This window comes from Lycium barbarum, chromosome 12 (genome assembly GCF_019175385.1).
Source record: "Lycium barbarum isolate Lr01 chromosome 12, ASM1917538v2, whole genome shotgun sequence".
Taxonomy (NCBI): Eukaryota; Viridiplantae; Streptophyta; class Magnoliopsida; order Solanales; family Solanaceae; genus Lycium; species Lycium barbarum.
The window spans coordinates 85,268,899-85,296,469 of record NC_083348.1 but is presented as its reverse complement, the minus strand read 5'-3'; the positions used below and the strand labels follow the sequence as shown (position 1 = coordinate 85,296,469).

Sequence of the window (27,571 nt, the reverse complement as noted above, 5' to 3'; positions counted from 1 at the left end):
TTTCTGCACCGATCATCTTATCCATCAAGGAAGTTAGATATATAATGAATAATTTAAATTAATATCTGATTTTCAATTGTGAATATATTATTTATAATACCCGTGGCTTCTTAGAAGGTTGTGGATGACACATAAATAATAGAGAGTTGTCTTGCTTATCCTTTGATACTAGTAGTCGTCATATTACTCTGATAGTTTATTATCCTCAAGTAACTAGTATGTCAAAAAATATAATAAAACCAACCGAAAGATACCTTAATTTATCATATTTCTAAAAGAGGGTTTAGGTACACTGTACTTTTTGTTGTTTTAATTCCTTACTTCTTTTTCACATTACATACGTGACGTAGTCGTAACCGAAGCACTTAAGGTGATTTCTATTCAACAAAAGGATCTGAGTAAGTTCTTTTCCCCGAATTGAATAAATAACCCAATTAACAGCTAGTAATTTTTTTTTCCCTTCTTCTTTTCTCTTATTTATATCACATCATCTCAGCATAAGCATGTATGTGTAAGAGAGAAAGAGATATTAGAGATAGAGAGAGAAAAAGAGAGCGTGTTACAAAATTGACCTTTCACTCTCTGTGGAGATCTAGGGTTTCACGACATCGTCGTCATCATCATCATCTACATCAAAATCGTACTACAACTACTATCACAAAATTCATCTAAAAACCCTATACTTTTATTAATCTTCTCTTATTAATTTCTATTATACTGAAACAAAACAACAGGATCAATCTTCATCACCATCATCTTCTATAAGAAACCCTAAAAATTTCATTCTTTTAGGTATTTTTTTTTTGAGTAAATCTGGTATAATCTGAATGAACTTTGTAAACGATGACGTTTTGATTGATTGATTTGATAAGATCTGACCTTTTTTTTCCCCCCGATTTTAAGCATAATTTCAAGGATCTATAAAAATTGAATTTTATTTTTTGTGATTCCAGAAAAGGAAAAAAAAAAAGAAAAAATGTATAAATCGGTGGTGGTATTGTATGAAGGAGAGAGATTAGTGGGAGAAGTGGAATTGAACGGTGTCGTATGGGGGGAGAAGGTAATAAGAATATCTCACTATTCGCAATCAAGTGAGAGATGTCCACCACTTGCAGTGCTACACACAATTACTACTGGAAATGGAAATGGAATAAGCTTCAAATTGGAACCTACAAAGACGCTGTTGAACCAAGACTCATCATCGCCGCTCTTTCTTTTGCATTCCACGTGTCTCAGAGATAACAAGGTATACTATACCCCATATACCAAATTGAACTTGAACTTGAACTTGACATAATTAAAATAAATTAAGAAAACCCCTAATTGAATTATTTCCAAGACTGGTATGAAACAAAAAAGATCTATTTCCAGGAGAAGATGAATTGAAATTCCAGAAAATTAAGTTCTTGATTAAACAACTAACATACCCAGAGTAAATCCCACAGGTGGGTTCTGGGAAAATTCTTGATACTAAATACTAAAAAGAAAAAATATGCTAATTGTGAGAACTGGACTCTGGATAAAGTGGACAATGAACGATGCTTTTTTGGATTGTACCCTTTTGTATGTTTCTTGAAGAATTTGGACTTTTAGACTATTATTCCTGGAAGATTGAAGAACTCTACTAGACTACATATATCTGAACTTAGTGACTTTAATGCTAAATGGATTACTTGCTTTGTTGTAAATGGGATAAGTGCAAGGTTGAGAAAAAGGTTGATTAATGGATAGGGTTTTATTTAAGGTACAATCTGTCCTAGTATTTATTGGACAAGCTGAGATCTATTTGAAGAGCTGCTGAATATTAGGGAGATTACTTTTATTCCTGTGTTTATTTTGTAAATATTAAACTGAGATTTTTGCTAAAGGGGGTCTATATTCAAACTAAGACTCAAGAGTATTTGATGTTTTTTACAAGTGGTAGTGTTCGGATATGATGAACATAAAAAGTCTATTTTGGTTTTTTCTGTTAATATATAATGTAGAAGGTCTACCGTAGTTGTAACTTATCAACAAAAAAAGAAAAGAAGGTCTACTGTAGTTGTTGCAAATAGACAAACATGCTGAAACTTTTCACAAGTACATCTTCTGCGAACGTGCCATTTGTATCTTAGATTTTGTGAGACATCTTTCCTTTTAAACGTGGTATTTATTTGGGCTCTTTTTCTTTGTCTCCCTTTTAAATCAATTGCTTGCTTATCAAAGTTATTACTGCTTACGTTCTGTTTATGCAGACTGCAGTGATGTCACTTGGAAGAGAGGAGCTTCATTTAGTCGCCATGCAGTCTAGAAATATTGGTGGACAGTGTCCTTGCTTTTGGGGATTTAAGGTTGCATCAGGGCTTTATGATTCTTGTCTAACAATGCTAAACCTCAGGTGTCTTGGCATTGTATTTGATCTTGATGAGACACTCATAGTTGCCAACACAATGCGTTCATTTGAGGATAGAATAGAGGCCTTGCAGCGGAAAATAAATTCAGAGTCAGATCCGCAGCGTGCCTCTGCTATGCTGGCTGAGGTCAAGCGTTATCAGGAGGATAAAATTATTTTAAAGCAATATGCCGAAAATGATCAGGTTGTTGACAATGGAAAGGTGATCAAATCTCAGTCTGAGGTTTTCCCCGCGCTGTCTGATAATCACCAACCTATTGTCAGACCCCTGATTAGGTTGCAAGATAGAAACATTATTCTTACTCGTATTAATCCAATGGTATGTGTATGTTGTGTTCTGTCGTCTATACCTTGCTATCGTTATATTATTAATTTGTGTCATCTATGGGTTCACTGATGACTAGTTGACTACCAGATGTGCAACCCAAGTCATTTGTTATCCTACCTTTGCCACTGAAAGGGGTCCAGCGATTGGACTGCCAATTTCTCTCTTCCCTTTTTCTTTTGCATTAAACTGTTTTATGGTCTGAAGCTTTATCTTCCCTATGCATCACAAATTATGTTCCATGGCAGATCCGCGATACCAGTGTTCTCGTGAGATTGAGACCTGCATGGGAGGATCTCCGAAGCTATCTGACTGCAAGGGGTCGGAAGCGCTTTGAAGTTTATGTATGCACAATGGCTGAAAGAGATTATGCTTTAGAAATGTGGCGGCTTCTTGATCCAGATTCAAACTTGATTAACTCAAAAGAACTCTTGGATCGTATTGTCTGTGTCAAGTCTGGCAAGTTTCTAAACTACCTAGCTTTGACCAGGGCCATCATTCTTTTTCTCTTTAATCACTCATTTCCCGTGATTATGTTGTAGGCTTGAGGAAATCTTTGTTCAATGTATTCCAAAGTGGAAATTGTCATCCTAAGATGGCATTGGTGATTGATGATCGCTTGAAAGTGTGGGATGAGAAAGATCAACCACGAGTGCACGTTGTTCCTGCATTTGCTCCATATTTTGCACCTCAAGCTGAGGTATGTACCGCATTCTTTTAGTGTTTTCCTGAGGTGTTGATCTATATTGTATGTTAACATTCTGAAGCACTTGAATAATTATACTGTAGGGCAACAATTCTGTTCCTGTCCTTTGTGTTGCCAGAAATGTAGCCTGCAATGTCAGAGGTGGTTTCTTCAAGTAAGATTTTAGGAGACCCTAGAGATTACCTGGTGCCAATAATCTTTGTTGTCCCAACTTATTTTTTCTGATTTTATTTAGATTTGGTTTTGTCTCTCTGGGTTAGTTTCTTTTATCTGATTGTAGCTAAATTAGTTTCACTTACTTGGCCTGACTTTGTGCAGAGATTTTGATGAAGGCCTATTACAGCGAATATCTGAAGTTGCATATGAAGATGAAATTAAGCAAGTTCCTTCTGCGCCTGATGTTAGCAACTATTTGATTTCGGAGGTTCGTGAGAATGATAACTAAAAGTTTCCATTTCTCTTCAAGGACAGATCTTAGCTTTTTATGATTATCTCCAATATGGATGATAAAATTTTGCGCCCGTTTAACAAAAAATTTATGAATATTGTATGAGAATATATTATTTGCTGGGCAGGATGATCCTTCAGCTGCAAATGGGAATAAAGATTCACTTGGATTTGATGGAATGGCTGATAATGAGGTCGAAAGGAGACTAAAGGTACAATATTGTTGTGTTTGAGTACTTATACTCAGTTTGGGTATGTGTATCCACATTTTTTATGAAGTTCAGAAGCGCTGGATGTGGTTATTCTGCTCTCTTGATAATTCATTTTCTTGGACAGTTTATTTTGCTTCTAGCATGTAGCGGAACTCCTGTCTTCTTTGTGACAATTGCTGTAGCGTAATATTTAGTTGTATTGACCTTTCAGGAAACAATGTTGGCTTCAACAAGTGTTCCGTCTCAAATGACAAATTTGGATCCAAGACTTGCACCAGCTCTCCAGCACCCTGTCCCACCTGTTATTTCACAACCAACCATTCAAGGGCCAGTGGTGTCTTTTCCTGCTCAGCATCTCCCTCAAGTGACTTCTGTAATTAAATCATCAGTGACTCAAATAAGTCATCAGGACACAAGTTTGCAAAGTTCTCCTGCTAGGGAAGAGGGTGAGGTGCCAGAATCTGAATTAGATCCTGATACAAGGAGGAGATTACTTATATTGCAACATGGTCAAGACACGAGAGATCAAGTAGCAAGTGAACCAAAGTTTTCTATGGGGACTCCTCCATTACAAGTGTCTGTACCACCTCGGGTGCAGCCACAGGGTTGGTTTCCAGTTGAGGAAGAGATGAGCCCTAGGCAACTTAATCGAGCCTTACCTCCCAAGGAATTTCCTTTAAATTCAGAGTCTATGCATATTAACAAACATCGGCCTCCTCATCCGCCATTTCTTTCCAAAATGGAGAGCTCTGTGCCATCTGATAGAGTTCTTTTTGAGAGCCAGAGGCTGCCAAAAGAGGTAAGTTATCTTTTCGTTAGTGCCTACAGTTTTGAAAATTCATATATCACGAGGAACTTATGGCTGAACTGTATTTTGATTTGTTTCTGTTCTTTTTTCCAGGTAATCCCTCGGGATGACAGGATGAGATTTAACCAGTCACAACCTAGCTTTCATCCCATGCCAGGTATAGTCATGTGTAAAGCTTTCCTAAGCATTTTGAATATTTAAATTAGACAGTTTGTAATTGTTATATATGTTGGACGAAGACTGTCTTAGTTTTTCACTTTTCCTTCAAGTTGCTATCTGAAAGCTTGTCAAGTACTGGAAATTTTGTAGTAACAGATTCTGTAATTCAATAACCTTGTCAAACTCAGAAGTGGAAACAGCTGAGAAAAAGACAAAATGGGTGGCTGCTCTACACGAGATTACAAAATTTGTGGAGTATGACCTCTTATAACACCCCCGAGGGTCTTTCGGAAACAGCCGCCCTACCTTTCAAGGTGGGGGTTAGGTCTGCGTACACTCTACCCTCCCCAGACCCCACATAGGGGGATTATACTGGGCTTGTTGTTGTTGTTGTTGTTGACCTCTTATAACACCCAGAGAAACAAAACTTAAGCAGTATGGGCTCGTGCTGAGTACTTTGGTTTAACCTTAAACTCCTCCCATATTTCTTCCTTAATGGAAAGGAAATATGATTTGGTTTTAGGGTGCATCTTTCTGCATAGGTTTATACAACAACTAAGCCTCGCCCAAGCCTTGGTGGGCAGAGTTATCTGGTACCTATGATGGGGTGGGAGGTAGCTGTTATTCCGTGGAATTAGTTGTGATGCGTGCAAGCTGGCCTGGATACAACGGTTATGAGAAAAACAACTATGCCTCAATCCCGAGCAAGTTGGGGTCAATTATATGAATCCTCGCGGACGATGTTTAGGTTTATCAGGCTTGAAATTCTACATGCCCATGAATAGGTGATGTTGATAATATCGTCAGTGCTGATCTAATAATATTGTTTTTAACATGTACAACCTAAATAACTGCACTTTGTTTTCTAATAAAACAAACACTGGACAATTGAAAAAAAAAGGCAGATAACAGATTGTTGATGCAACTGTGTGATGTCATTGGACGAAAATATGAGACGAGCTAAATCTCTATTCAGAAAATCATGTTGTTGACAATTCTAGTTTCACAGGTGAGGAAATCTCCTTGGGTCGGTCATCTTCCAGCAACAGGGATCTTGACCTTGAACCTGGACATTATGATCCATATTTAGAAACACCTGCTGGAGCTTTACAGGATATTGCATTCAAGTGTGGAACAAAGGTACTTCTTCCCCTATGCCCAGTCAGCTGGCAGCACTAACATGAAGTTCTCATCCCTCCTCTTTGTGAGGTCTCTGAATGCTTATGGCAAATACATGCAGGTCGAATTCAAATCAGGTGTACTTTCAAGTCCGGAACTGCAGTTCTCCTTGGAGGTATGTTGAGCACATATATCCCCTATCTACTATTCCAATGAGCTTTATGTCTCACCTCTACTTAATGAAGCATGGACCCCAATCTGCAAGTCTCTATGAACCTTGTTGTGTCTCGCTTGCGAGCTCTGTAAAGCCATTTTTCAGTTGCATAAATGTCTACGCTTCTTGTGCTTGTAATTTCTCACCATCAGTATTGTTGTAATTTCAGTTGCTAAGTTCTAACCATCTTATTGAGTCATGGTTATTGCTTGTATAGGTGTCGTTTGCAGGAGAAAAAATTGGAGAAGGATTTGGCCGGACGAGAAAGGAAGCACAACGACAGGCTGCTGAGGAATCTCTTATGAATCTGGCAGGTAAGTTGTGTTGTTGTGTGTCATAATTGACAGTAGGAAATGATTTGACTTGTTCAAAAGTTGGCTTTACGTGATTAGATTCCATCATCTTGTATTAGCTAACCAATATGTACTTCCACGGTTATAGAGAGTACTTTGAGCAACCTGATGATAGAGTAAAGTCTGAACTGATGCTGTTATTACTTGGAATTATGAGTATCCCTGTGCAGTCTTTAAGAGGATTGGGATTTATCATTTTATGCTGAATTTGAGTTTGTCTAAAGGATTTCTTAGTAAATGATGCCACTTAACTGTGACATTTCGCTGTGGTGAATTTCGTTTGGTCTATTGTGAAAATTATTTGAACTTTGAGAGTAAGCTTGAAAAGCTCTGGTGGGAATAAAAAGAGTCATGCTAAATGTTTTCATGTTGCTGTAAAGTTCAACTTTTCCTGCTACTTAGTTCTTCGTTAGGCTATATAAAAAACAAAAAACAAAAAAGTTGTTCGTTGGGTTGTTACTCCAATATACTTTATTATCCTGCTGGTGTTGACCTTTATCACTTGTAATGGGCCTCACATCATCTTCCCCTCCTAATTAAATAATTTAAACAAAGGAGGTTTTGCAGTATTTGCATAGATGCTGCTTTTTCCTTCTTTCAACGAGTCATCCTTCTAATTATGTGCATAACGCTTCAGTATTTTATTGTATAAACAATGTCTGTGGTTTTTGGTGACCAGTCCCTTCCCCGAAAGAGGACTCAGAAAGAGGAGAAAGTTTCTTTCTTTGACAGAATAGTTAGTGATCACATTGCTTCATTTTGTACTCAAGACATTTTTATGTTGATTATGTTGATGTTAACTGTTGAATCCTTGTGTTGACTTTTTGGAGAGATCATAGTTATCTAACTGTTGCCTAATTTGGTATAGATACAAATTAGCCACAAGATACTGTGGTTGGAGAGGATTGGGGGGAGGGGGGGGGGGGGGGGGTTAACGAACTATCTTTGCTTTTGCTGAATAAGCACTCTACTAGTCTTATTGGGTGCTTAGTGGCAAAGCAGTGGGTTGTTTTTTTATTAGCAGGCCATATGCAATAACCATGGATTTTGATGTTCATCGTGGTCAGATGTTATGTTGCCAAATAAGTGTGTGATGATTCTGACATTTTCATGTTGCTTCTACAGACAAATACTTGTCACGTCTCAAACCTGATTCCAGTTCCACACTGGGTGATGGATTTAGGTTTCCAAATGCAAGTGATAATGGGTTTATTGACAACATGAGTTCTTTTGGGTATCAATCATATCCGAGGGAGGATCGTGTCTCACATTCTTTTGCATCAGAACCCCCCAGAGTGTTGGATCCAAGGCTTGAGGTTTTTAAGAAGTCAGTGGGTTCAGTTGGCGCCCTAAGAGAACTTGTAAGATTCTATAAACTTGCTATTTACTGTACCTTATTTACCTCAGTTTTTCTTTGAGGTCTTGGATTATCCCATTGATTATTTTGATTCTTCAGTGTGCGATTGAAGGACTTGGTTTGGCATTCCAAACTCAGCCTCAACTCTCAGCTATTCCGGGCCAGAAAAGTGAAATATATGCCCAGGTTGCTATTTACTTCCCTTTCTTCATTGCTATTGCTGATTAATTGAACAACATGCCTAGCTGTAGTTTTTTTCTTTTTGATTAGTAATCAAAGATTTTATAAATGCTTGCAACAAAGCCAGGGCGAGAGAACATAACTACAACTTTGCAGATACTCTATTGTATCTAAAGTTGCATCAACATCCTGTACAATAACCAGGTTGCACCAGAACGCTAGCAAAATAATACATCTTTGTTTAAGGCTATGTAAATTTCTCCTATGGCTTTCGAAAATTCTTTACATCTTTTCTGACTCATGGTTTAGAGGAGATATACCATTTATTATTTTGCATTATTTGCTGCTACCTTGTGCTTCATTCGCGTAATGGATCTGGGTCATCTTTTATGCTTTGCATTTAGTTTTCTGTCTCCCCCTTTTTAATAATCACTAAGGAACATATTTTACTAATTAAGGACAGCATCAAGTGTAAGCTTGAATATGTGAAGCAGAAGTTCAAGAGACAGTCTCCCACTAGCATGCTTTCTGTATTTATTCAAATTTACACCAGGATGCTGGTAAACATAACTATTGAACTTAAATTTGCTGATGGCTTCTTCTTTGTTCTCCAAAATCTGCTATTTCTTTCTTTCCGTATCATCCAGAGAATATGAGCATGTAATGTTTTCTATATCCTCTTTCTCCACATACTCTGAGCCTCCCACCAGCAGCCCTTTTTTTTCTTTTATATATTGAAAGCCACCATTGTGGTCGAGAGGGAGTTAGGCCTTGAACCCTTACTAAGAAGTCTTAATCTCCAGCTTTTAAATAGGCTCCTTGGTCGATCTTGGCATTGTCCATTTGACCTTGGAAACTTTTTTGAAACTGTGTCACACTTGAATTTGACTGTTTTCCCTCTATTTCCTCCTCTCATAGATGCATCTATTGATGATGAATAGCCTAGCTTTTGCAACTTGTCCTGTGTCAAGCAAATATCCATGTGCTGCCAGCTAAAAATAAAACTATCTACCTTGTGCTGTGTACCACTTCAATATTTCTCTGTGGCTTACTGTTCTGGTACATTCTCTACTGTCAGAGCTCTGTAGCAGGATGTTACTGTAAATTCACTTTTCTTGTCCTGCAACAAGAGAAAAACTTCGCATTTGGTGCTCTCTCATGTAGGTTAAATGACATTTTCTGGAAAGCATTTTTTGCTAAATATCAAGTTTGATATTAGAAATTCATATGTTGATGGTTGGTCAGTGGAGATTTGGTTTATAATTTTTGTTTGCAAAATAGTGATTCTCATAGTTTAAAGAGACAAGTCTGCACTTAAGATGGCAGAGTTATCATGTCTATGGAGTAACTATTTTTACCTTGCTGACATTCTGCTTGCTTACTTTTGTCTATTGGTAATCACGTTGCAGGTGGAAATAGATGGACAAGTATTTGGCAAAGGAATTGGTTCAACATGGGATGATGCTAAAGCACAGGTGCCTTAGTTTTTAGAGAATACGTTTTTAATTTCTTTGATTGATTTTCTCTTTTGAGTAAAAAATTTGGGCTGAACATTTGTTTCTCTAGGCTGCTGAAAGGGCTCTTGTTGCTTTAAAGTCAGAGCTGGGTCAGTTTTCTAACAAGCGTCAGGGTTCTCCAAGGCAAGTGATTTCAGCCATTTCACTTTTGATACTAGACTAATTTAATGTCCTCTATTTGGAAGGTGAATTTTCCTGTGGCCACCCCCACCCAGAGCAAACCTATAAGTGGAAATGTTTATTGTCAGGTTTTCGGGGGGGGGGGGGGGTGGTTGTTATAGTCAGATTCTTCTGAAATTTTTCTTTTTGCTGCCATCTGTTCCTAATCCCCTTAGATCTTTTTGTTTAAGGGAGGTATTCTGGTGAAAAGTTTTTCTATGTTTTGGAGTCATGTTATACATGGCTTTGTTTTTTAGCCACACCAATATTAGCTTCTGATTGTTTCTTTACATGCATTTAATGTTGCTCTTTGATCCAGGTCATTGCAGCAGGGATTTTCCAACAAAAGATTGAGACCTGAGTATTCTCGGGGTGTGCCGCGAGTACCATCTTCTGGTAGATTCCTGAAGAACCCTTCCGCTATGCCATGAACTGTATATATAAAGATTCTTGACCTCTGCTTGTACATCAACCGCATAGAGATTGTAACATACATGGGAATATCCGCCACCGTGATGAAGCCAATTGGGATCTTTACTACGAATCTCTGTCCTTGCTGTTCCAGCTCGACGATATCCAGTATACGCTCCCACAATAGAAGCAAGTCTCTGGATTGATAGAGAAAAATTGAATCACCCTTTGGGAGCGTAGGGTGGAATCTTTGCCATTTGCAGGCAGTTCAAATCTGTAAACTGTGGATGTCCTGCTAATTTTCGCATGGTTTTGTGAGCTTGGAATGATGTTCACTTCTTTATTCGAGATGCCGTCAATAAGCTACATACTTGGGGAGTTCTTGCATGCATTGCATTCCCTTTTTAAACCTGTATTTTGATAGGCAAAATGGCGGTGGAATGTAAAGTTGTTTGGCTATGTCCAATTGGTTCTTGAGGATACTTCAATTTTGACGATTTCATAGCTAGTTGAGTATATGATTGACCTTTTTTTGGGGGGTTCCTCTCTCCTTGTTTGGATACAAAAATAGGATGAGTGGAAAATTTTGTTAGGCTATAATTAGCTTTTTGTAGTCTATAATTAGCTTTTTGTAGTCTAATTTTTGCATTGTTTTTAGTACTCCCGAAGTACAAATTACTGTCCAGTGTAACCTTCGATAATTGATGAATGCAACTTTTAATTTTTTGCACACAATCTACCCAGTTGTGATTTTCTTCGGGGTAGAGACGTGAAACTTGAACAATAGCAAGTCGAGAAAATCGAAGCAGACTTATTTTTGAATATTGTGAGTTCAGACTTCTGGAGACATTCCATATGTAGGGGAAAAGGAGATGAGTGATGAAAAGTGGAGAGGAAATATATGAACTGGGAAAGGAACTTAAACCGAAGGTTGTTTTGGATTAAAAGCAAGTGAGATCTCTTCTAATCCGGTTTTCTTTTTCGGATATCTTTCTTTCAGCATGTTAAGTAAGTAAATTAGTGGTCAAAGTTGGATTTTGAGGTCTCAGGTTCGAAATCTCTTGCCTACGACAGCAGGAGATTTGCCTTCTGGGTCGAGCTCGTCGCATCGGGCTTGCTTAGTGCGGGTTACCTCTCCTACTACGTGGTTTGCGAGTTATTACAAAGGAGCTGGGTTTACCCTGTGCGCACCCGAAGGATAGCGGCTGCGGGTTTTCATGTCATTAAAAAAACAAAGTTGGATTTTGGTTCAAAACTTTATAATCTCTATTAGTGTCGCTGGAAGTGCACTACTACATGTGTGTTCAATTTTCATCATCTCTTGTCTTGATCCCAACTGAATACAAAAAAAGAAGAAGGTAGTTTTGAGTGGTCTCTTTGTATTGTCCATACAAAAACAAAGTATTGGAGGTTGGTCTTGAACTTTTATTTTTCGTTTCCTTGAAGTCTTCCCTTAACTGGGAGAAGTGCAAGGATATAAATATGTGGAATAACGGCGAAAGGGAAAGGACTTGAAAAATTTGGAGACGTCATATTGTATAATTTGTTTATATATACTGTCTTCTATATTAAATTATCTCGTATTCACTCATATTATGTTTTTTCGTTTGTCTTCTTGTTGTTTCTTTCGCTTTCGTGCTTATTGAGAATTGGGGTGATCTAGAAAGATAAACAAGTAATTGAAAACATGCACAAACAAATTAAGGAAAGAAAAACGAAACCAGAGAGAGGAAGATAGAATAGCTACAACATTACTTGTTAAGTCACTTTGCTTTCTTACTTATTTCGAAACCTTTTAAATTCAATTGTAAATACATTAACTCCTTGGTTTAAGCTCATTCTTTTTATATCACCTTAATTTTTTTATGATTCTACCGACACAAAAGAATGTTTCATAATTACTTTTTGATCGTCAAATAGAATGAATTAAAGATCACGAAACACAAAAAAACATTTGTGATATAACAACTTTTAAGTTTTGATGAATAAGAGATAGCGTAGTTAGTTAAAAGTAAAATTATACAAGTTGAGATTCTTTAATGTTTTATCTTTTAGATTAAAGGAAAGGAGAGGGTAGGTGATGGATAATTCCTTTTTTCTTCTTTTGGATTGGCTTTCTAGGGAAATAATAAGATTATATTAAAATGTCAAAGATTCATTCTTATTGAAAGGTGGATGAAAATGGAAAATAAAACTAACCGCATATTCAAAAAGGTAAATATCTAATAACAAATTTTAAAAAAGGTTTCATCATAATAAAACGTACTACATGATAAATTTGTCATATTATTTAATGCATAAAAATCTACTGAGTAGCTTGAAACATATTCTTAATAGAGGCTCTTAATGAATGTGCAAAATAAATCAATTATAATGTTTTTCAATTATAGAAAATACTTAGTTACTCAATTATATTATGGGTGGTGAAAGACATTACTTGATTGAAAGAGTGAAATCTATAGATTTGTAACAAAGTGACTATCATTAATGATATATCAGTGTTTCATGGCAATCAGTATTTATTTCTCTTACATAAGTAATGGTCCGAAACCAAAGAAGTTAACCCAGTATTTTCTTCTATTTTTCACCCTTTACATAATTAGTATTCAAATAATTAAACCTTTAAGATTTTGTGCCATCTGAACACTTCTCATTTGAAGAAACTCTAGATCTCATTGTTTCCATTTTCTAGATGGTGCCTCAACCTTATTAAAAAGGCAAAGTTGACTATCCTTCTTTTTCAATTATTTTCTTTCAATTCAAGCACCGGTAAAATCGAACAAAATTCATATATTTATAAAAAAACTAACCCTATATTTAAGGTGGATATATTTAACCACAAATAAAATCTTGTCTAGTCAAAAGTATCTCCACCCAACTACTTAAAATTGACTATATCTAGATTTTTTTATTCTTGTAATAATTCACCCTTGTTTATAGTAAATTCACCTTTGACCAAAAATGAAGAAAAAAGAAAAATAGTCTCACTCCATAAACAGAAAAAAAGAAAAAAGGGCACTAAACAGTAGGAAGTTAACCATAAAATCCAACAAAATTCATATATGTGTCAAAAACTAACACTATATAATATATTTTAAGTAAAAATATATAACCAAAAATAAAATATTCTCTAGTCAACAGTATCTGCTCCCAACTACTTAAAATTGATTATATCTAGAATTTTTTTTTTCCTCGCATTAATTTACCCTTGTCTATAGTAAATTCATTTTGACCAAAAATGAAGAAAAAAGAAAAACAGTCTCACTCCAATTTTTAAGATGTGCCGGATTTGATCTCTATTTTCTAACTTCTCGTTCGACGAGATCCAAGTCTAGCAATTTCCGCTTTCGAATTCACGCCTTAATTTCATTTTTATCTTTTCCTTTCAATTCCTTGTAAAATCGAATAAATTTCATATATTTATAAAAAGATTATCCTATATTTTAAGTAAAATAGTATATAACCACAAATAAATTCTTCTCTACTCAACAATATGTCTATCCAACTACTTAAACTTGACTATATCTAGATTTTTTTTTATTCTTGGAATAATTTACCCTTGTCTATAGCAAAATTCATCAATTTCCCCCTTTTCATCAAATTTGAATAAAAAAAGAAAATCAGTCTTTACTCCACAAAAAGTCTGTAAACTAAACACTAGAAACATACATCAACATTTTACACTATATATATATATATACGTATAGATAGAGAGAAGTAAAACGCCATTAATTTTACATATCTAGAGAGAGAAAGAAACGATGGCTTCATTTGATGCGTTCAGTATGGACGGCGACTCATCACCATCACCGGCGCCGGCGACATCAACTCCATTCGACGACGGCGACTACGACGGCGGCTCATACGCGCCGCCGTACCACGGCGGCTCTGGAGACTATGAGGAGGAGGAGGAAGAAGAAGAAGTGACGGTGCAACACGTGTCTCATACAGTTGACAGTCCGGATCCATACGGGTTCGGGTCGGATAACCAAACCGATCCATTTGGAGCTCCGATCTCTAATGGGAATGGTAAACCCTATGATCTAGGTGATGATACTGAAGGGATTTTTAGCTCTGATGGACCTGTTCTTCCTCCTCCTAATGAAATGCGTGAAGAAGGTTTTGCGTTACGTGAATGGCGAAGGTTTGTTCCTTTTGAATTTATTTTGATTTAATGTTGTTACTGAAATGCAAAAGTATAGCCAAATTAAGGTGTTTCTTAAGATTTTAACTGAAATTAACAGATCTATTGCTTAATTTTGGGAATTTATTTTGATTTACTATATTAGCAAAATGAAAATATAGAGAATTAAGCTGTTGGTTAAGATTATAACTAAAATTGACAGATCTATTGCTTATTGTTAAGTGAAATGCCTGATTATCGATAAGATCAGTTCTATTTTGAAGTTCGTGAGCTCTGTAGTGAAAATATATATCGAAATTAAGCTGTTCCTTAAGGTTTTAACTAATAGTGACGGATCTATTGCTTATCGTTAATTACTGAAATGTCCGATTATCGATAAGATCAGTTCTATTTTAAAGTTTGTAAACTCTGTAGTGAAATTTTTGACATCAAACTGTGATTGTAAATTTTTTATATTACGGTTAAATTAGCAGATCTGTTGTTGATACTTATAGATCTGTTAATTTTCCTCTGTGCTCATTTTTATGAGCTTTCAGGGGTGTGAGAGTAATTAATCATCAATTTTGTAGGTCTTACCTTTTGAGTATATCATTGCTACTCATCAATTGAGATAAATTTGCGAGAACGTTATTGGTGTTGAATTTCTGTTGCATTGAATGGTGTCAAAACTACCACTTTGTGCCATAGCAAACTAATAAGTTTGTAGTGGGTTTTTAGTGCTAAATTAAGTAAAGCTTGTGTCAAGAGCATTCGTAAGTGTTTTTTTGGGTATAACTAATTAGGTATCTTTAGAGATAACTAGACATTGTTAGAGCTAGACTGATTCCTCTAGTCTCTAGAATTGGTGTATGGATCGGTGTGCATAGAGCGAGAACCTGCACAAATTTGAAATGAGATATGCGTAAGTTAGGAAAAGGTTTAAAAGTTTGCGCGTCTTTATTAATTGTTCTCCCTTAGATTTTCCTGATTTTCTCTTTCCTCATCGTTACCACTCTTAAAAGTTGTTCATATTTCTGAACTATTTCATTACTTGACATCACAACTAATATTTCCTCAATCTTTTGGATTGTGATGTTTAAGAAAAGATCAATTTATTTAATTGAAGGAGCTGTATGTGTAAATTGGAACCCAGTCGCGGTTCTTGGATGAGATTATATAGAGTTCAGAATTAGTGGTTGAACCTCATCGTTTATTGAGATCTGAAGTTGATTCAACTTTGTTTTCTACTGTTAGTTCTAAGACAGCATATTCTGGAATATTCGTTTATGAAAATATCATGCCATGTTTTTTGATTAAGCACCGGGTGTCCGAGGCTCTTAGAGCCCCGACTAATCCCGGGAGTGCACAGGCCCTCGGCAAGGAGTTTCCCGCAAGTGCACCATGGGTAATTCAGGGTTTTACCCAATCCGATGGCCCTCAGAAATTGTTTGCACCCAGTGGGTTTCGAACTTGAGACCTTGAAAGGGAGCACCCCAAGGCTCAAGCCAATCGAAAATATCATGCCATGTTTCGTTGATTAATTGTTTATGTATTAACTTTTTTCCTTTTGGTATTTCATCATTTTTTTTGGAATTGGGGTTTGAGGGATTTAGCGGAAAGGATAAAAAAAGAAATTGGGGGTTATAACCTAAGTTGCTCGGACTCGGGTGCGGGTATCCGATATGGGTACAGATCCAAAGTGTCGGATTCGGCAAAATCTAAAACTTAAGATTCGGGGGTGCGGATCCAGGTATGGATACGGGTGCGGGGATTCGGCTAAGAAAATTCAAAATTATAAAAATAGAGCTATAAAGAACATGACCCCTAGAACTCTTGGTTTCTCTCTGTTTGGCTTGAAACATGAAGCAATGAATATGAGACAAAAAGACTATAATATTGAAGGCATGTCATTTCCCATGTCTTAAATCTATTTTATCTTTCATTCTGAGAAATCAAAATCTCAATTTTCCCCCCAAATTTATCCATGGACGCCAATCAAAGTATCTGAAGTTGGTTGACTGTATCCGAGACATATCCCACACCCGTACCATGTCGAGATGGGTGCGGCATCAAAAACGAAGAGTCCGCGCAACTTAGGTTATAACAGGTAGGGCTAATAAAATTTTACCTCATCAAAAAAAAAAAAGTAGGGCTGACATGGGCTGATGCATAGCATTCTAGTGGTGCTATTTGCAGGATTAGAACCAGCCTCGCATTCGTATTCCATAGCAGTTCATCTATATCGTGATAGAGAGGCTTAGAGGTAAATTATACAAAAAATTCATCCTGTATTTCAACAAATACAATATAACATTCCCAAGTATTCTTATGTTCATATTAAGTCCTCCATGTATCTGGAACTGCAAGCTGTCCGTCCTTTTTTATCACTAGCTGTCAAAATTACACCAAAAACATGTAGTTCATGTGAGCCACAAAAGGGTTATTTTTGGAAAATAAGGCAAAAAATTGCTGTCATAGTGATGGACAAAAAACCGTCTTGTAGTAGTACACTGAGTCCCATGCGAGCATGCATATTGCGCTGTGCGTTTTGGATCCCTTTAATGACTTGTATTAGGAGGTGAGTTTTGAACAAAAAACAAAGAACGACTTTGTCGCTGGAGCAGAGGATATCCTCAAGGGGATTCTAACAATCTAAACGATGTTTCTTTTTGCTTTTCTCGGGAGAAAAAAAAAAAGAAGGAAAGGAATCTCCTTACAGCAGCACGTGACTCTTTTTGGCCGGATTTTTTCGAACTCTGATAGTTGAGAGGACGAATAGTGAGCTGTCATATACATGTAGGATGCCACATGAGTTTTGACACATTTTTGAGGCTTATTGCTTTGCATATACTAGAACAAGTTAAGATTCGTATGTGCAATTTTTTCTAGGAATATTGGAGGTTTGCTCATATATATGTGTGTTGTTAAATTCCGTTTTCATTTGTTTGTTGGTTTGGGATGCAGGCTTAATGCTATCCGTCTTGAGGAGAAGGAGAAGCAGGAAAAGGAAATCAGAAACCAAATTATTGAGGAAGGTGAAGAATATAAGAAAGCATTCTATGAGAAAAGAAATCTCAATATTGAGACCAACAAGACAACTAACCGCGAGAAAGAGAAGGTGAAGCTTTAGGGATATCCACCATAGTCTCTCTTACAAACTGGAGTTATATTTGATCCTTCCTGCTCTTGCTTACAAGCTTTTCTGAATCTCTAACTAGTTCTTTCCTGCCCCTCACCTCCCCTCTGACAGATGTACTTGACTACTCAAGAAAAGTTCCATAAAGAAGCTGACAAGCAATATTGGAAAGCCATAGCGGAGCTCATTCCCAAGGAGGTGCCCAGCATTGAGAAGAAGGGAAGAAAGAAGGATCAAGATAAGAAGCCATCCATCACAGTGGTCCAAGGGCCTAAGCCTGGGAAACCTACCGATCTTTCAAGGATGCGCCACATACTGTTGAAGCTTAAGCACACTCCACCACCTCATATGATACCACCCCCTCCCGCTCCTGCCAAGGACGCCAAAGTTGGAAAGGATGGAAAAGACACCAAGGATGCCAAAGCTGGGAAGGATGGAAAAGACGCCAAGAATGCTAAAGATGCAGCACCAACTGCAACTTCAGATGCATCTCCCAGTGATGCCAAAGTTCCTCAGACATCAGAAGAACCTGCTGCTGTGGAATGATCGACATTCTGCTTGATTTCATTAATCTTTTATGTGTAATGTGTTGTCCTTTACAGAATACTGTTTTGTTTATGAATTTTGTATCACTTACTATATTCTGTGCCATTTTACTACTATTCTATTCACAGACAGTAGCTGCATTTTGTTGCATTGAATGTCTGAGTTTGTTTATTGTACCATTTAGGAATTTCTTTAGTGGAGGTGAATTCACTATTTTCTTGTTACAGAAACTTATATTTTTTGAAAGTTGATTTTGTGGTGTGTCGGTCCGATCCGTTTGTAGCGTGGGCTTCTGTAGTGGTCTTGGATATGTGCCTAGTGTATTATAGACCTCTACCTTCGAGTTGCCTGCCATCTATAGACTACAATGGTCTTATTGGATAGTGCGTCTATTTTCGTTCTTTGGTACGTTCTTGTAGGGGTGGGGTTAGGGCAAGACTGGGTAGTCATGTATCAAAATATAGGAGTAATAAATAATAAAAACGGAAGAATAAAGCAAAGATTTAATATTTCTTCCGTTTTAATTTATGTGGTAAAGATTGAATAGATACAAAAATTGAAAAAGAAAAGAATCGCTTTTGATGTAATCATTCAACAACAACAACAAGCCCAATATAATCTCATCATGTGGGGTCTGGGAAAGGTAGAGTATACGTATATTATACATAATCATAAATATGTATAAACTTGTGGTTGTCAAATGCTTCGTGTTAGTTGTTTGACTGAGTACTTCTCCATCCTGCTAAGAGCGGTGGCATCCATAACAAGTAAGTGATCGGAGTTTGCCAGGCCAGAAGTTGAAGAAGGAGCTAGCATTTCTTCAGTGATCAATCTCGTTCCAACAATTTTTCTAACTCGTTTAGGTCAACTCGTCAATCTGTGTCTAATAGCTGCTGAAAGCCAAAGCTTCACTCCAGGTCAAAATCACTGTAAATATTCCATAACATTTATGTGGTTATAGAAACATCCCATTAAGTGTAAAGAAAGAAGTTTGAGCCAAATTATTTTCAACTTTAGAAAACTGTTAGTTCTTTTGGAACGGGCTAAATAGAAAATGTTATGATATAAACGGGAAACAAAGGGGGGAGAAAATCACTGTTTTCTCTCATTCCCCCGCCCAAAACCCAGAAGGGGCAAGAAAGAAGGCAAAAAGGAACAGAAGCACGCACGAGTGTCTGAATTAACTGGATAATCAAATTTTATGTCACTATTAACCGACCACTTCAAGGGCTAGAATCCCTTATCTTACATGTTATTTATTGAGTATTCTTTCACTTGCTAACATTCCTGTCAATAATTCTTATCAAATAGTTAAAATATGTGATCCATAATGAAGTATACGCTTCGGGAGAACACATGCAGGAAGTGTTTATCATCTATCTATAATAATGTGATAGGTATTCTCACCTTAATGGAGTAATAAAATTAAATTACTTGATATGGTGTAAACTACCATTCATAGTGAGTGGTGACGTTTGCTTCTGAGTGGTGAAAATACGATCCTGTGTAATTTCTGGAGTCATGTCTACACTTAAGTTGGATATGAGAATTGGCCCAAAAAAAAAAAAATGGAAAGGTAGCTTGTCCCGTTTATATGTGTCTTATAAATTGTTAGCATTTCAATTAGGATCATTCTAATATTCTGTTGGTTTTATCAATGAATTGTTGCATCAGACATTTAAATATATCAATTAACATGTTGATTGAAAAACTAAAGTCACATAAATTGATGTCCAATGTGTTGAGTGCAATTACATTGTCAATCAAAAATTAATGAAGTATCAATTACCAAATAGCAACCACCTCCCCCAAAACAAAATTTGTACATAAGGAACTATACAATTTAAGTTATGGGCTCAATAACTGCAATCATAATCACCTATAGTACCAGTCACAAAGGAAACAGAAAGGTAAAGGGGGAAAAAGGGTGGGGAAACTACAGCACTGAAGGATAAACCTTTTTATCAAAAATAGAACACATGAATTTATGGAATTTTGTCAAGGAACATTGGCAATGCCTTCCTATGTCACTAATTCTGCATTGTCAATCTTCTGTAAACTTAGGTAGCGTTTGTTTGACATTTTCTAAAATTTGAGTTTGCAAACTCAACGTTTGAAAGTGCTTGAACTACATTCACGAAAAAAGTTTTTTTCTTTCAATATTTTCAAATTCAGCTTTCTAACTATTTCAGAAACTCGAAAAACTAGTTTTGACTTTTTGAAGGATTGAAAAACTAAATCGGAAATCTTCATAGTAGAAAAGTTATCCAAACTAAACAAGTTTGCAAACTGAATTTTAGAAACTATCAAACAAACGTCACCTTAAGCTGCAAATAATCTTACAGGAAGAATGATTCAAGTGCCGGGGTCACCAAGGATGATTATCTAGGGGTCACCTGAGTGATTGGGGGAGGTACAGAACTCTGTTGACTAGTACTGCATTCAGACAACTTCGATTTTGATCGCATGCTTTCTCCAGAATCTTGGAAGAAACCAGGTGGTGTAAGTTCTTTCTCATTTAGTCGGATATCTCTTGAAAGCATCTCAATAACCTGGCTCATCATTGGTCTTCTGTTTGCATTTGCTTGGGTGCAAAAAAGAGCTACCTTCATGTACCTGACGACTTCTTTTTCCGGGAAATCATCTAATTCTTCATCCACCAACTCCAACATCTTTCCATCTTGATAGAGCTGCCAGGCCTGATGCAATAATTTGTACTTGGGTCATTTTGATCACACAGTATGGAGAAAGAAAAGGTAAGGGAGAAAATTGCATGTACAAATAGCTAATCAGCGGTGAAGGTTGGTAACTATTTAGCCATAAATTTGTCAGATTCAGCTAACAGATCTGAAAAAATCAATCCATTTTGGAATTTATCTTACTGCTGATATATCTTCCTTCAATTGAAACACTGGCTTGTCAATAACTTTGGAAACAACAGTAGCATCAGAACACCATCCAATGAAAGAGAGATTGGAAAGCAAATAGTCATCATTTAACTTCTTAGAAAAAGACTTGATCAAGGAATCCCTCTCTATGGCCTTCCTTAACCCTCCCCTCCTGCCTCAACCAAACACAATCCACAAAGGAAAGCCCACAATTTCTGAACAATGACATAATCCTAAGCTCATTTGGAATTTTATATCTCCTTATCCCAGATAAATATGAACTTTTGGTAGTGAATACAAGCTCCAGCAGATACAAGGTACTAGCATTTTTTACCTAATGAACACAATGTTGGAGCAGCTCAAAATTTCCATAGCTTCCCTTCACTCAAACAGTAGTTTTTATATCATTTTTCTCCATTTAGAAAAGAATTTTATCAACTTATCGGACTTCTATAATTCTCAACAGTTGTATTGTGAGGAGTAAAAGCTTAATCACACAATAATTAGAGATGGATTCACCTCTGTTCACTTTGCCTTCATAAAATGCACTCATCTCTAATTGTCCTTGCAGTGTTCAGAGATTCAATAACACGGACCAGAATATATGGTTATTAGTTGGAAATACAAAATGAATCATGCAACAAACTCTTGATGCTACACCAGGAAACGAATGTAATCCTACAAAGGAAAGTAAGGAACTTAGAAAACTCTGACCCACCCATTCAAGAAGTGACATCTTATCGCTCTGCCAAATACTGCTGCTGCTGCTCCTGCCACTTACTGTTTCCAGTATTAGGACCCCAAAACTGTAAACATCAGCCTTCATCGTTAATTGTCCCCCTAATACATATTCAGGTGCCAGATAGCCACTGCTTGGAAGAGAGAAAAAGTTTAGAAGTCAGAAATTCGCTTCCAGTAAATCTGTTGGAGATCATTGGTGCTTCAATAATTTAAAGCATGTCTGTTTGAATCTGCTATTGATCCTACTTGACAAAAAATGCATACAATAGTAGGGAAAAAAGCAAGTTCTCAGTAAGTTGTGAGTTTCAACATAGCCTGTTGATGGTTGAGCGCTTTTAAGGTAAGACGCAAAACGCCATAAAGTTTAAAGAAGAAAAAAGTAATCTAAGGTACATTCAATTGCTTCTATGCAAGTATGGCTAATCATTTTATGCTCTATTTAGTAGCATCAGTGCTAGAAGATAGTTGCAAATAGAACCAATATCCTGGCTCCAATGATCATGGCTAATTTGAAACAAATTCTCCTCAGCTAGTTCTTTTGTTTATCACTAACCGTACACATGTGCATAGCATGTTATTGCATTTTTTTTTTAATAACTACTCAGAAATACTTCTACATTTTCCATATATAACTAAAGTTATTGCATTTTTATTTTTTTTAAATGAAAAGTTATCTCATTCTTTGTGTTCTTATAATATGTTCATTTTGAAATCTAAAAGTTCTATCTCTAAATTCAATGCAGATCATCAGGAAATTGGAAATTTCAAATGATCATCAGGCATAGCGGGGGCAAATATTGCTTTCGAGCCTAAACAACTTAGTTTGTTTTCCTGAGTTTGATTCTATCTATAGATGTGTTTCATATACTAAAGTTCTCTGGAAGCACATATATGTGGACTCTTCACCCATGTTTAAACAGTGACCACCACAAGGAGCAATCATAAACCCAAAAAAAGAAAAAAACGACAAAGCACTCTAGTTATATGAATGTCATCTGCCAAAGCTTCATTTTTACTTTTTTACTTCATGGTCCATTTCCAGATACTGTTTCCCACTCCTTTTTATTTTTTTGGTATGTCTCCCACTCCTTTTTATTTCAAATACAGATACAGAAACCCACAGCATCTCATGGTATCTTTAACTATTGATTACACCCTAAACCCAAATCCCAATGAAGCCAAAAGGTCCCATTTCAGCTACGCAAAATATAGAGATAGTCAACTACAGTTCCAGAAAATGACATACGTTGTTCCTGCTATCTTTGTGCTGATATGAGTGATGCTATCTGGGAAAAGTTTGGCAAGCCCAAAATCTCCAATTTTTGGTGTATAATCCTTGTCAAGCAGAATATTACTAGCTTTTATGTCCCTGTGCACTATATGTGGCACTAGTTCTTCGTGTAGATATGCAAGACCTTGAGCAGTACCCAAGCAAATAGTAGCTCTTTTGTCCCATTCTAAGTTAATACTAGTCCTGGAACCTGCAAAGGAAAACAACCATTATCAGCCATTCCACAATTCAGAAGTCAATCGTTTACTTCACCAGAAGTTCTGCAATTACCAAACAGTGCTCGATCAAGGCTCCTATTTTCTAAATATTCGTAGACCAAAATCCGGTTATTTCCATCAGCACAGCATCCAACTATCTCAACTAGATTTGGATGTCTGACATTTGATATTGTCTCGATTTCATTCAAAAACTCCCGCAAACCCTGCCTTGATTCCGCCGCAAGTGTCTTCACAGCGATTTCTTTTCCATTTTTTAGAGTTCCCTACAAATTGCAGTGGAGTTAATAACCAACACCAACAACCATATCATTTTAATTTAAGACAAATAAATTTGTTATTTACTAAAGTCTTAATCTCAGAAGCAAAGCCAGTTACTGTATTATACAACTCTTTTGAAGAGGGGAGATAATTATGAGAATCAAATAACAGAATAAGAAACCAGTAATGCAGAATTCCTGAGAATTTCAGAAATCTGTCTGCTCCTGTAACTTAAAACGAACCTTAACATCCAAGAATGTAACACTGTAAACAGCACTATGCAAAAGACACAAAAAAAGTTATCCATGCATAAAACGCAGGCATCAAAGAGCACAAGACATATTCTTAGAGTAGAGTTGTACCTTGTATACTGTGCCAAAACCGCCTCGTCCTATTTTATTAGTTTGTTGGAAGTTGTTGGTTGCTAATTGTAATTCACTAAATGAAAAGTTCTTTGTACTCGCAATGGAGTGGCCTGCGAAAAATAAAAGATACTTATGGTATATGAAAATGCACAATAGAGGCTAATTATCTTATGTGCTCTGCATAAAATGAGATAATAAGAAACTTTAAGCAGCAGCATTTAAGGCCCCTAATTAGTACCACGAACACAATGTAAGCCATCAAATCTTCCTGTAAGAGTTAGAATAGAAATTTTATGGCTTCCCCAGAAAACAGCCAAATGGAATTTGCCATCCTCTAAAGAATGTGATCAATATTATTGCAGCATAGAAGAAATTGATGGTATTGCGACATATTTTTATGTGACGGTATTGACTATGCATGGAGTTTAAAATATTTACAAAATATAGTATATTATAGGGAAAAGGGATTGCCCGTGTAGTATTTGAAAAGGTGCCACTTTACCCTCCCTTTGAGGTTTGGTCCAATCTTACCTCGCCTTTAGATCCAAAAGCGTCATGGATGAGAAAGCGGCATTTTTGAACATATTTCCTATATTTAAATGAAACTAACTTTTCAAAACTACTCTCATGTTGTCTTCCATTATTCTGAATAATACATAAATCAAGTTAACTTTGGAATTTTGGGCCTAGGCAAGTTCATAATAGGGTCAGTCCAAACATGAGTATCTTAGTGTCAATGTCAAGGGCATAAAATTGCAAACAATTCCTCAATAAATTCATAAAACCAGAAAACAACTCATAAGCTAGCATCCCAGTTTCAAATAGGCACTAACCTCCTGTATCTCTTGTATCATGATTAACAAGATGACCACCCTTTTTCCGGGCACCAAAGAAGCAACAATCCATGTCAATTTGTGTTTTGCTGGATAAATATTCTGAATCAATTGATATTGCCTCTTGAGGAGTAAATTACATGCTATCCTTCACCACTAATACCCTGTAAAACAAATAAAGAACTATTTTTTCACAAAAAGTTTTCCTTCTTCAGCTTGTCAAACTAATTATTAAAGCAGAACATTTTTTTCTCAGATGGATATTTCCTGGCTTCCTGCTCCAAGAACAGCAGAAGCAGCACAAAAACATGCGCAGATAAATCAAACGTGCATAGCAAAAGTACTGTAAACAATTGTCCAGAACTTTAGAAATAATCAAAATAAATATGATTATCAAGCACCCAAGGGTGTGGCCTAATGGTCAATGAAGTGGTTGAGAACCATGAGGTCTCAGATCCGAATCCCAACAGAGACAAAATAACTAGGTGATATCTTCCCATCTGTCCTGACCTTAGTGGACAGAATTTCTTAGCACCTGTTGTCGGTGGTCGTGGAATTAAGCTGGCCCGGACACCGCAGTTATAAAAAAATTCAATTCAACAAAAGTTAATATGGGATCCCAAAAATTGTTTTCATTTTGTATCAGGAACTCAGTAAAATTGCATGAGGTTGAAAGCAAAATTCTGTGGCTGCAGCTGAAATAAGACTGTCTACATATTTTCTATTAAAAATGTAACACAGAGTCAAAAGGCAAGGAATTTGATTGCTTGATGACTTATAGATTCAGCTCCATCACTGCAAAATCATTGGTAGTATTTAGCTAAGGTTGCTTACATGATAATTTCTATAATAAATAAACAGAAAGTCAAAAGGCAAGGAGTTTGATTACTTAATGCCTTAAGGTTACTATAGAATTTAGCTCCATTACAAGAGAAAATTAACTTGAAGCTTGCATGAATAGTAAATAGTAATAAATAAGAATAGTTGTTGCTTACCTTAAAATTGGAGGAGCAGTGAGAAAGAAGAATGGCATATGCTTGGGTGTGAAAGAAAAATGGAAAATTGACATAAGAAGGAAAAGCAGTTTTGATGGAATAGGTGGTGAAGAAGAAAACTACAAGAGTCATAGTTGGCTATTTCTTTCTGTATGGATGATTTGTTTACCAGCGCGTTGTCACGTTAAAGGAAGGAAAATTTTGAAACGTTGACAATGAAAGCGACTCCTTCCACTTATCTGCCTTTTCCCACCCTTTCACTCGTACGCTTTTTCCTCAACCACCATTCCAAGCACAACAAATATGTCCTTTGTTGACTTTTTTGGATTCTCATTATCTTATTCAGAGTCAAGGCAAGGGGCCCGTACGGCCTATTCAATTTTAAAAAGAGAAACCATTTTTTAAGCTCAAATGATCACCTTAATCTTTTTAGTGATAGTGTTTCAAACTAGTTGACGTAGATTATATTTTTATTCTTACGGATTTTTATTTTCAAAATAAGGAGTGTTTGTATATCGATTTCTCTTATCGTATTTCGAGCATAGAAGTAGTTTGCGTTAGATTAAACTATCACATCACACCCTTAAAGTGTGGCCTTTCTCCGGACCCTGCTAACGCCGATGCTTTGTGTATCGTACTGTACTTTACCCTTGTCATTTTTATTAAGAGCCCGTTTGGATAGGCTTATGCCTATAAGCTGTTTGCAGCTTATAAGCTAAAAAAAATAAGTTGGGGTAGTCTAACTTATTTTTTTGGTTTATAAGTTGCTTTAGATAAACTAAGTCAAATGGTCCCAATTATTTTTTTGAGCTTATTTTAAGTACAAAATGACTTTAAGCTGGCCAGTCAAACACTGAAAAAAGCTGAAAACAGCTTATAAGCAACTTATAAGCCAATCGAAACGGCCTCTAAACCTTAATCATAATAAGTCAATATAATTTGATATAAACATTAAACTTTCATGTAACTTCCTATTTGTACTACTGTGTTAAGCCATTCTTCTCTATTGCTAAAGTTCTTTATTGACTTGTAACTCTATCATTGACCCCTCACTCGAAAGTCTACATAGATTTTTATTTCATTCTTGTTTTTTCCTAGTTTTACATTAAAGAATTTAAAAAATCAATATTTTTTCTCGATGTGATTTTAGGCTCCTTTCATTAACCCCTCCCTTCAAAATTGAAAAAATAAAAGTCCTTCTAAACACCTTTCCTTATTACGTTTTCTTTCTTTACTCTTCTTATTTGTAGACAACAAATACTCCTACATAGAAAAAGTAAACAATTAAAAATTAAAAAGAAACAGTGGTGTGAAATTACAATAAGTTTACAAAATTTCGATTTATAATTGAACAATGTAGCCATGGTTGTTAATATAAGCATTTTTAAAAAAAAAAAAACATTTTTGGCCTCCCAAAAATTTAGCCAAACAGACTATTAGTCAAATTGTACTTAGATCAAACTAACCAAAATTTGTCAAGAGTGGGTAAATGATACTTCTAAGAGTAGGTAGCACACCTGTCAAAAGTTTTGACTTAAAATATTTAGCAAAGTTTAATTCTCAGCCCGTTATTTGATGTAAACATAAGAAGTACTCGAGAAATTATTCAATTCTTCAGTTTAAGAATTCAAAATTCAACCATTGATGAAGATTTTTTTTTATTATTATTCTATTTGGTCAAGTTTTTAGGAAGTCAAAAGAAGTTTTTAGGAAGTCAAAAGTAATTTTTAAAAAATAGTTATATGAGAATTAAAGTGTTTGACCAAGTTTATAGGGCAAAACATAAGCATTTCAACTAGTAACAAAAATTGTTTTTAG

General features: G+C 36.1%; 3 protein-coding genes across 7 annotated transcripts; 2 read left to right on the top strand and 1 right to left on the bottom strand.

Annotated features, from left to right (window-relative positions):
* The first annotated feature begins 493 nt into the window (after positions 1–493).
* LOC132624965 (RNA polymerase II C-terminal domain phosphatase-like 1) lies at positions 494–11,094 on the top strand. The gene is made up of 17 exons (XM_060339724.1): positions 494–1,246; positions 2,235–2,711; positions 2,966–3,176; positions 3,260–3,417; positions 3,507–3,577; positions 3,742–3,847; positions 3,999–4,082; positions 4,294–4,881; positions 4,984–5,047; positions 6,059–6,189; positions 6,290–6,343; positions 6,600–6,696; positions 7,861–8,096; positions 8,192–8,278; positions 9,682–9,747; positions 9,839–9,912; positions 10,268–11,094. Exons 1-17 carry the CDS (start codon positions 977–979, stop codon positions 10,377–10,379), a joined length of 2,886 nt encoding a protein of 961 aa, XP_060195707.1. The 5' UTR covers positions 494–976; the 3' UTR covers positions 10,380–11,094.
* Positions 11,095–14,064: 2,970 nt separating this feature from the next.
* LOC132622317 (clathrin light chain 1-like) lies at positions 14,065–18,377 on the top strand. The gene is made up of 3 exons (XM_060336904.1): positions 14,065–14,503; positions 17,447–17,600; positions 17,733–18,377. The coding sequence occupies exons 1-3, from the start codon at positions 14,121–14,123 to the stop codon at positions 18,162–18,164; spliced, it is 969 nt and encodes a 322-aa protein (XP_060192887.1). The 5' UTR covers positions 14,065–14,120; the 3' UTR covers positions 18,165–18,377.
* A 261-nt stretch (positions 18,378–18,638) lies between these two features.
* LOC132622315 (cold-responsive protein kinase 1-like) lies at positions 18,639–25,911 on the bottom strand. Of its 5 annotated transcripts, none has more exons than XM_060336903.1 (8): positions 25,754–25,911; positions 24,759–24,922; positions 23,923–24,035; positions 23,355–23,565; positions 23,040–23,274; positions 21,771–21,921; positions 20,561–20,863; positions 18,639–19,091 (listed from the first exon to the last, which is right to left on the bottom strand). In XM_060336903.1, exons 2-8 carry the CDS (start codon positions 24,829–24,831, stop codon positions 19,089–19,091), a joined length of 1,089 nt encoding a protein of 362 aa, XP_060192886.1. In that variant the 5' UTR covers positions 24,832–24,922; positions 25,754–25,911; the 3' UTR covers positions 18,639–19,088. The 5 variants fall into 5 exon arrangements, with proteins under 5 accessions (XP_060192886.1, XP_060192883.1, XP_060192882.1 ...); XM_060336900.1 differs by lacking the exon at positions 18,639–19,091 and adding an exon at positions 25,294–25,553 and having other exon boundaries at positions 20,002–20,863; positions 25,754–25,905; XM_060336899.1 differs by lacking the exon at positions 18,639–19,091 and having other exon boundaries at positions 20,002–20,863.
* Between the last annotated feature and the right edge of the window lie 1,660 nt (positions 25,912–27,571).

What these genes read in the sequence shown, in the direction of transcription:
- LOC132624965 (XM_060339724.1), top strand. Translation starts at nt 977, where the DNA reads ATGTATAAATCGGTGGTGGTATTGTATGAAGGAGAGAGATTAGTGGGA. An exon ending in ATTTTGCACCTCAAGCTGAG is followed by an intron (nt 3,418 to 3,506) that starts GTATGTACCGCA and finishes ATTATACTGTAG; the next exon opens with GGCAACAATTCTGTTCCTGT. An exon ending in GCCAGAGGCTGCCAAAAGAG is followed by an intron (nt 4,882 to 4,983) that starts GTAAGTTATCTT and finishes TCTTTTTTCCAG; the next exon opens with GTAATCCCTCGGGATGACAG.
- LOC132622317 (XM_060336904.1), top strand. Translation starts at nt 14,121, where the DNA reads ATGGCTTCATTTGATGCGTTCAGTATGGACGGCGACTCATCACCATCA. An exon ending in GCGTTACGTGAATGGCGAAG is followed by an intron (nt 14,504 to 17,446) that starts GTTTGTTCCTTT and finishes TTTGGGATGCAG; the next exon opens with GCTTAATGCTATCCGTCTTG. An exon ending in CTAACCGCGAGAAAGAGAAG is followed by an intron (nt 17,601 to 17,732) that starts GTGAAGCTTTAG and finishes CCCCTCTGACAG; the next exon opens with ATGTACTTGACTACTCAAGA.
- LOC132622315 (XM_060336899.1), bottom strand. Translation starts at nt 24,831, where the DNA reads ATGGATTGTTGCTTCTTTGGTGCCCGGAAAAAGGGTGGTCATCTTGTT. An exon ending in TGATACAAGAGATACAGGAG is followed by an intron (nt 24,036 to 24,758) that starts GTTAGTGCCTAT and finishes TATTTTTCGCAG; the next exon opens with GCCACTCCATTGCGAGTACA. An exon ending in CCTTGATCGAGCACTGTTTG is followed by an intron (nt 23,275 to 23,354) that starts GTAATTGCAGAA and finishes TTTCCTTTGCAG; the next exon opens with GTTCCAGGACTAGTATTAAC.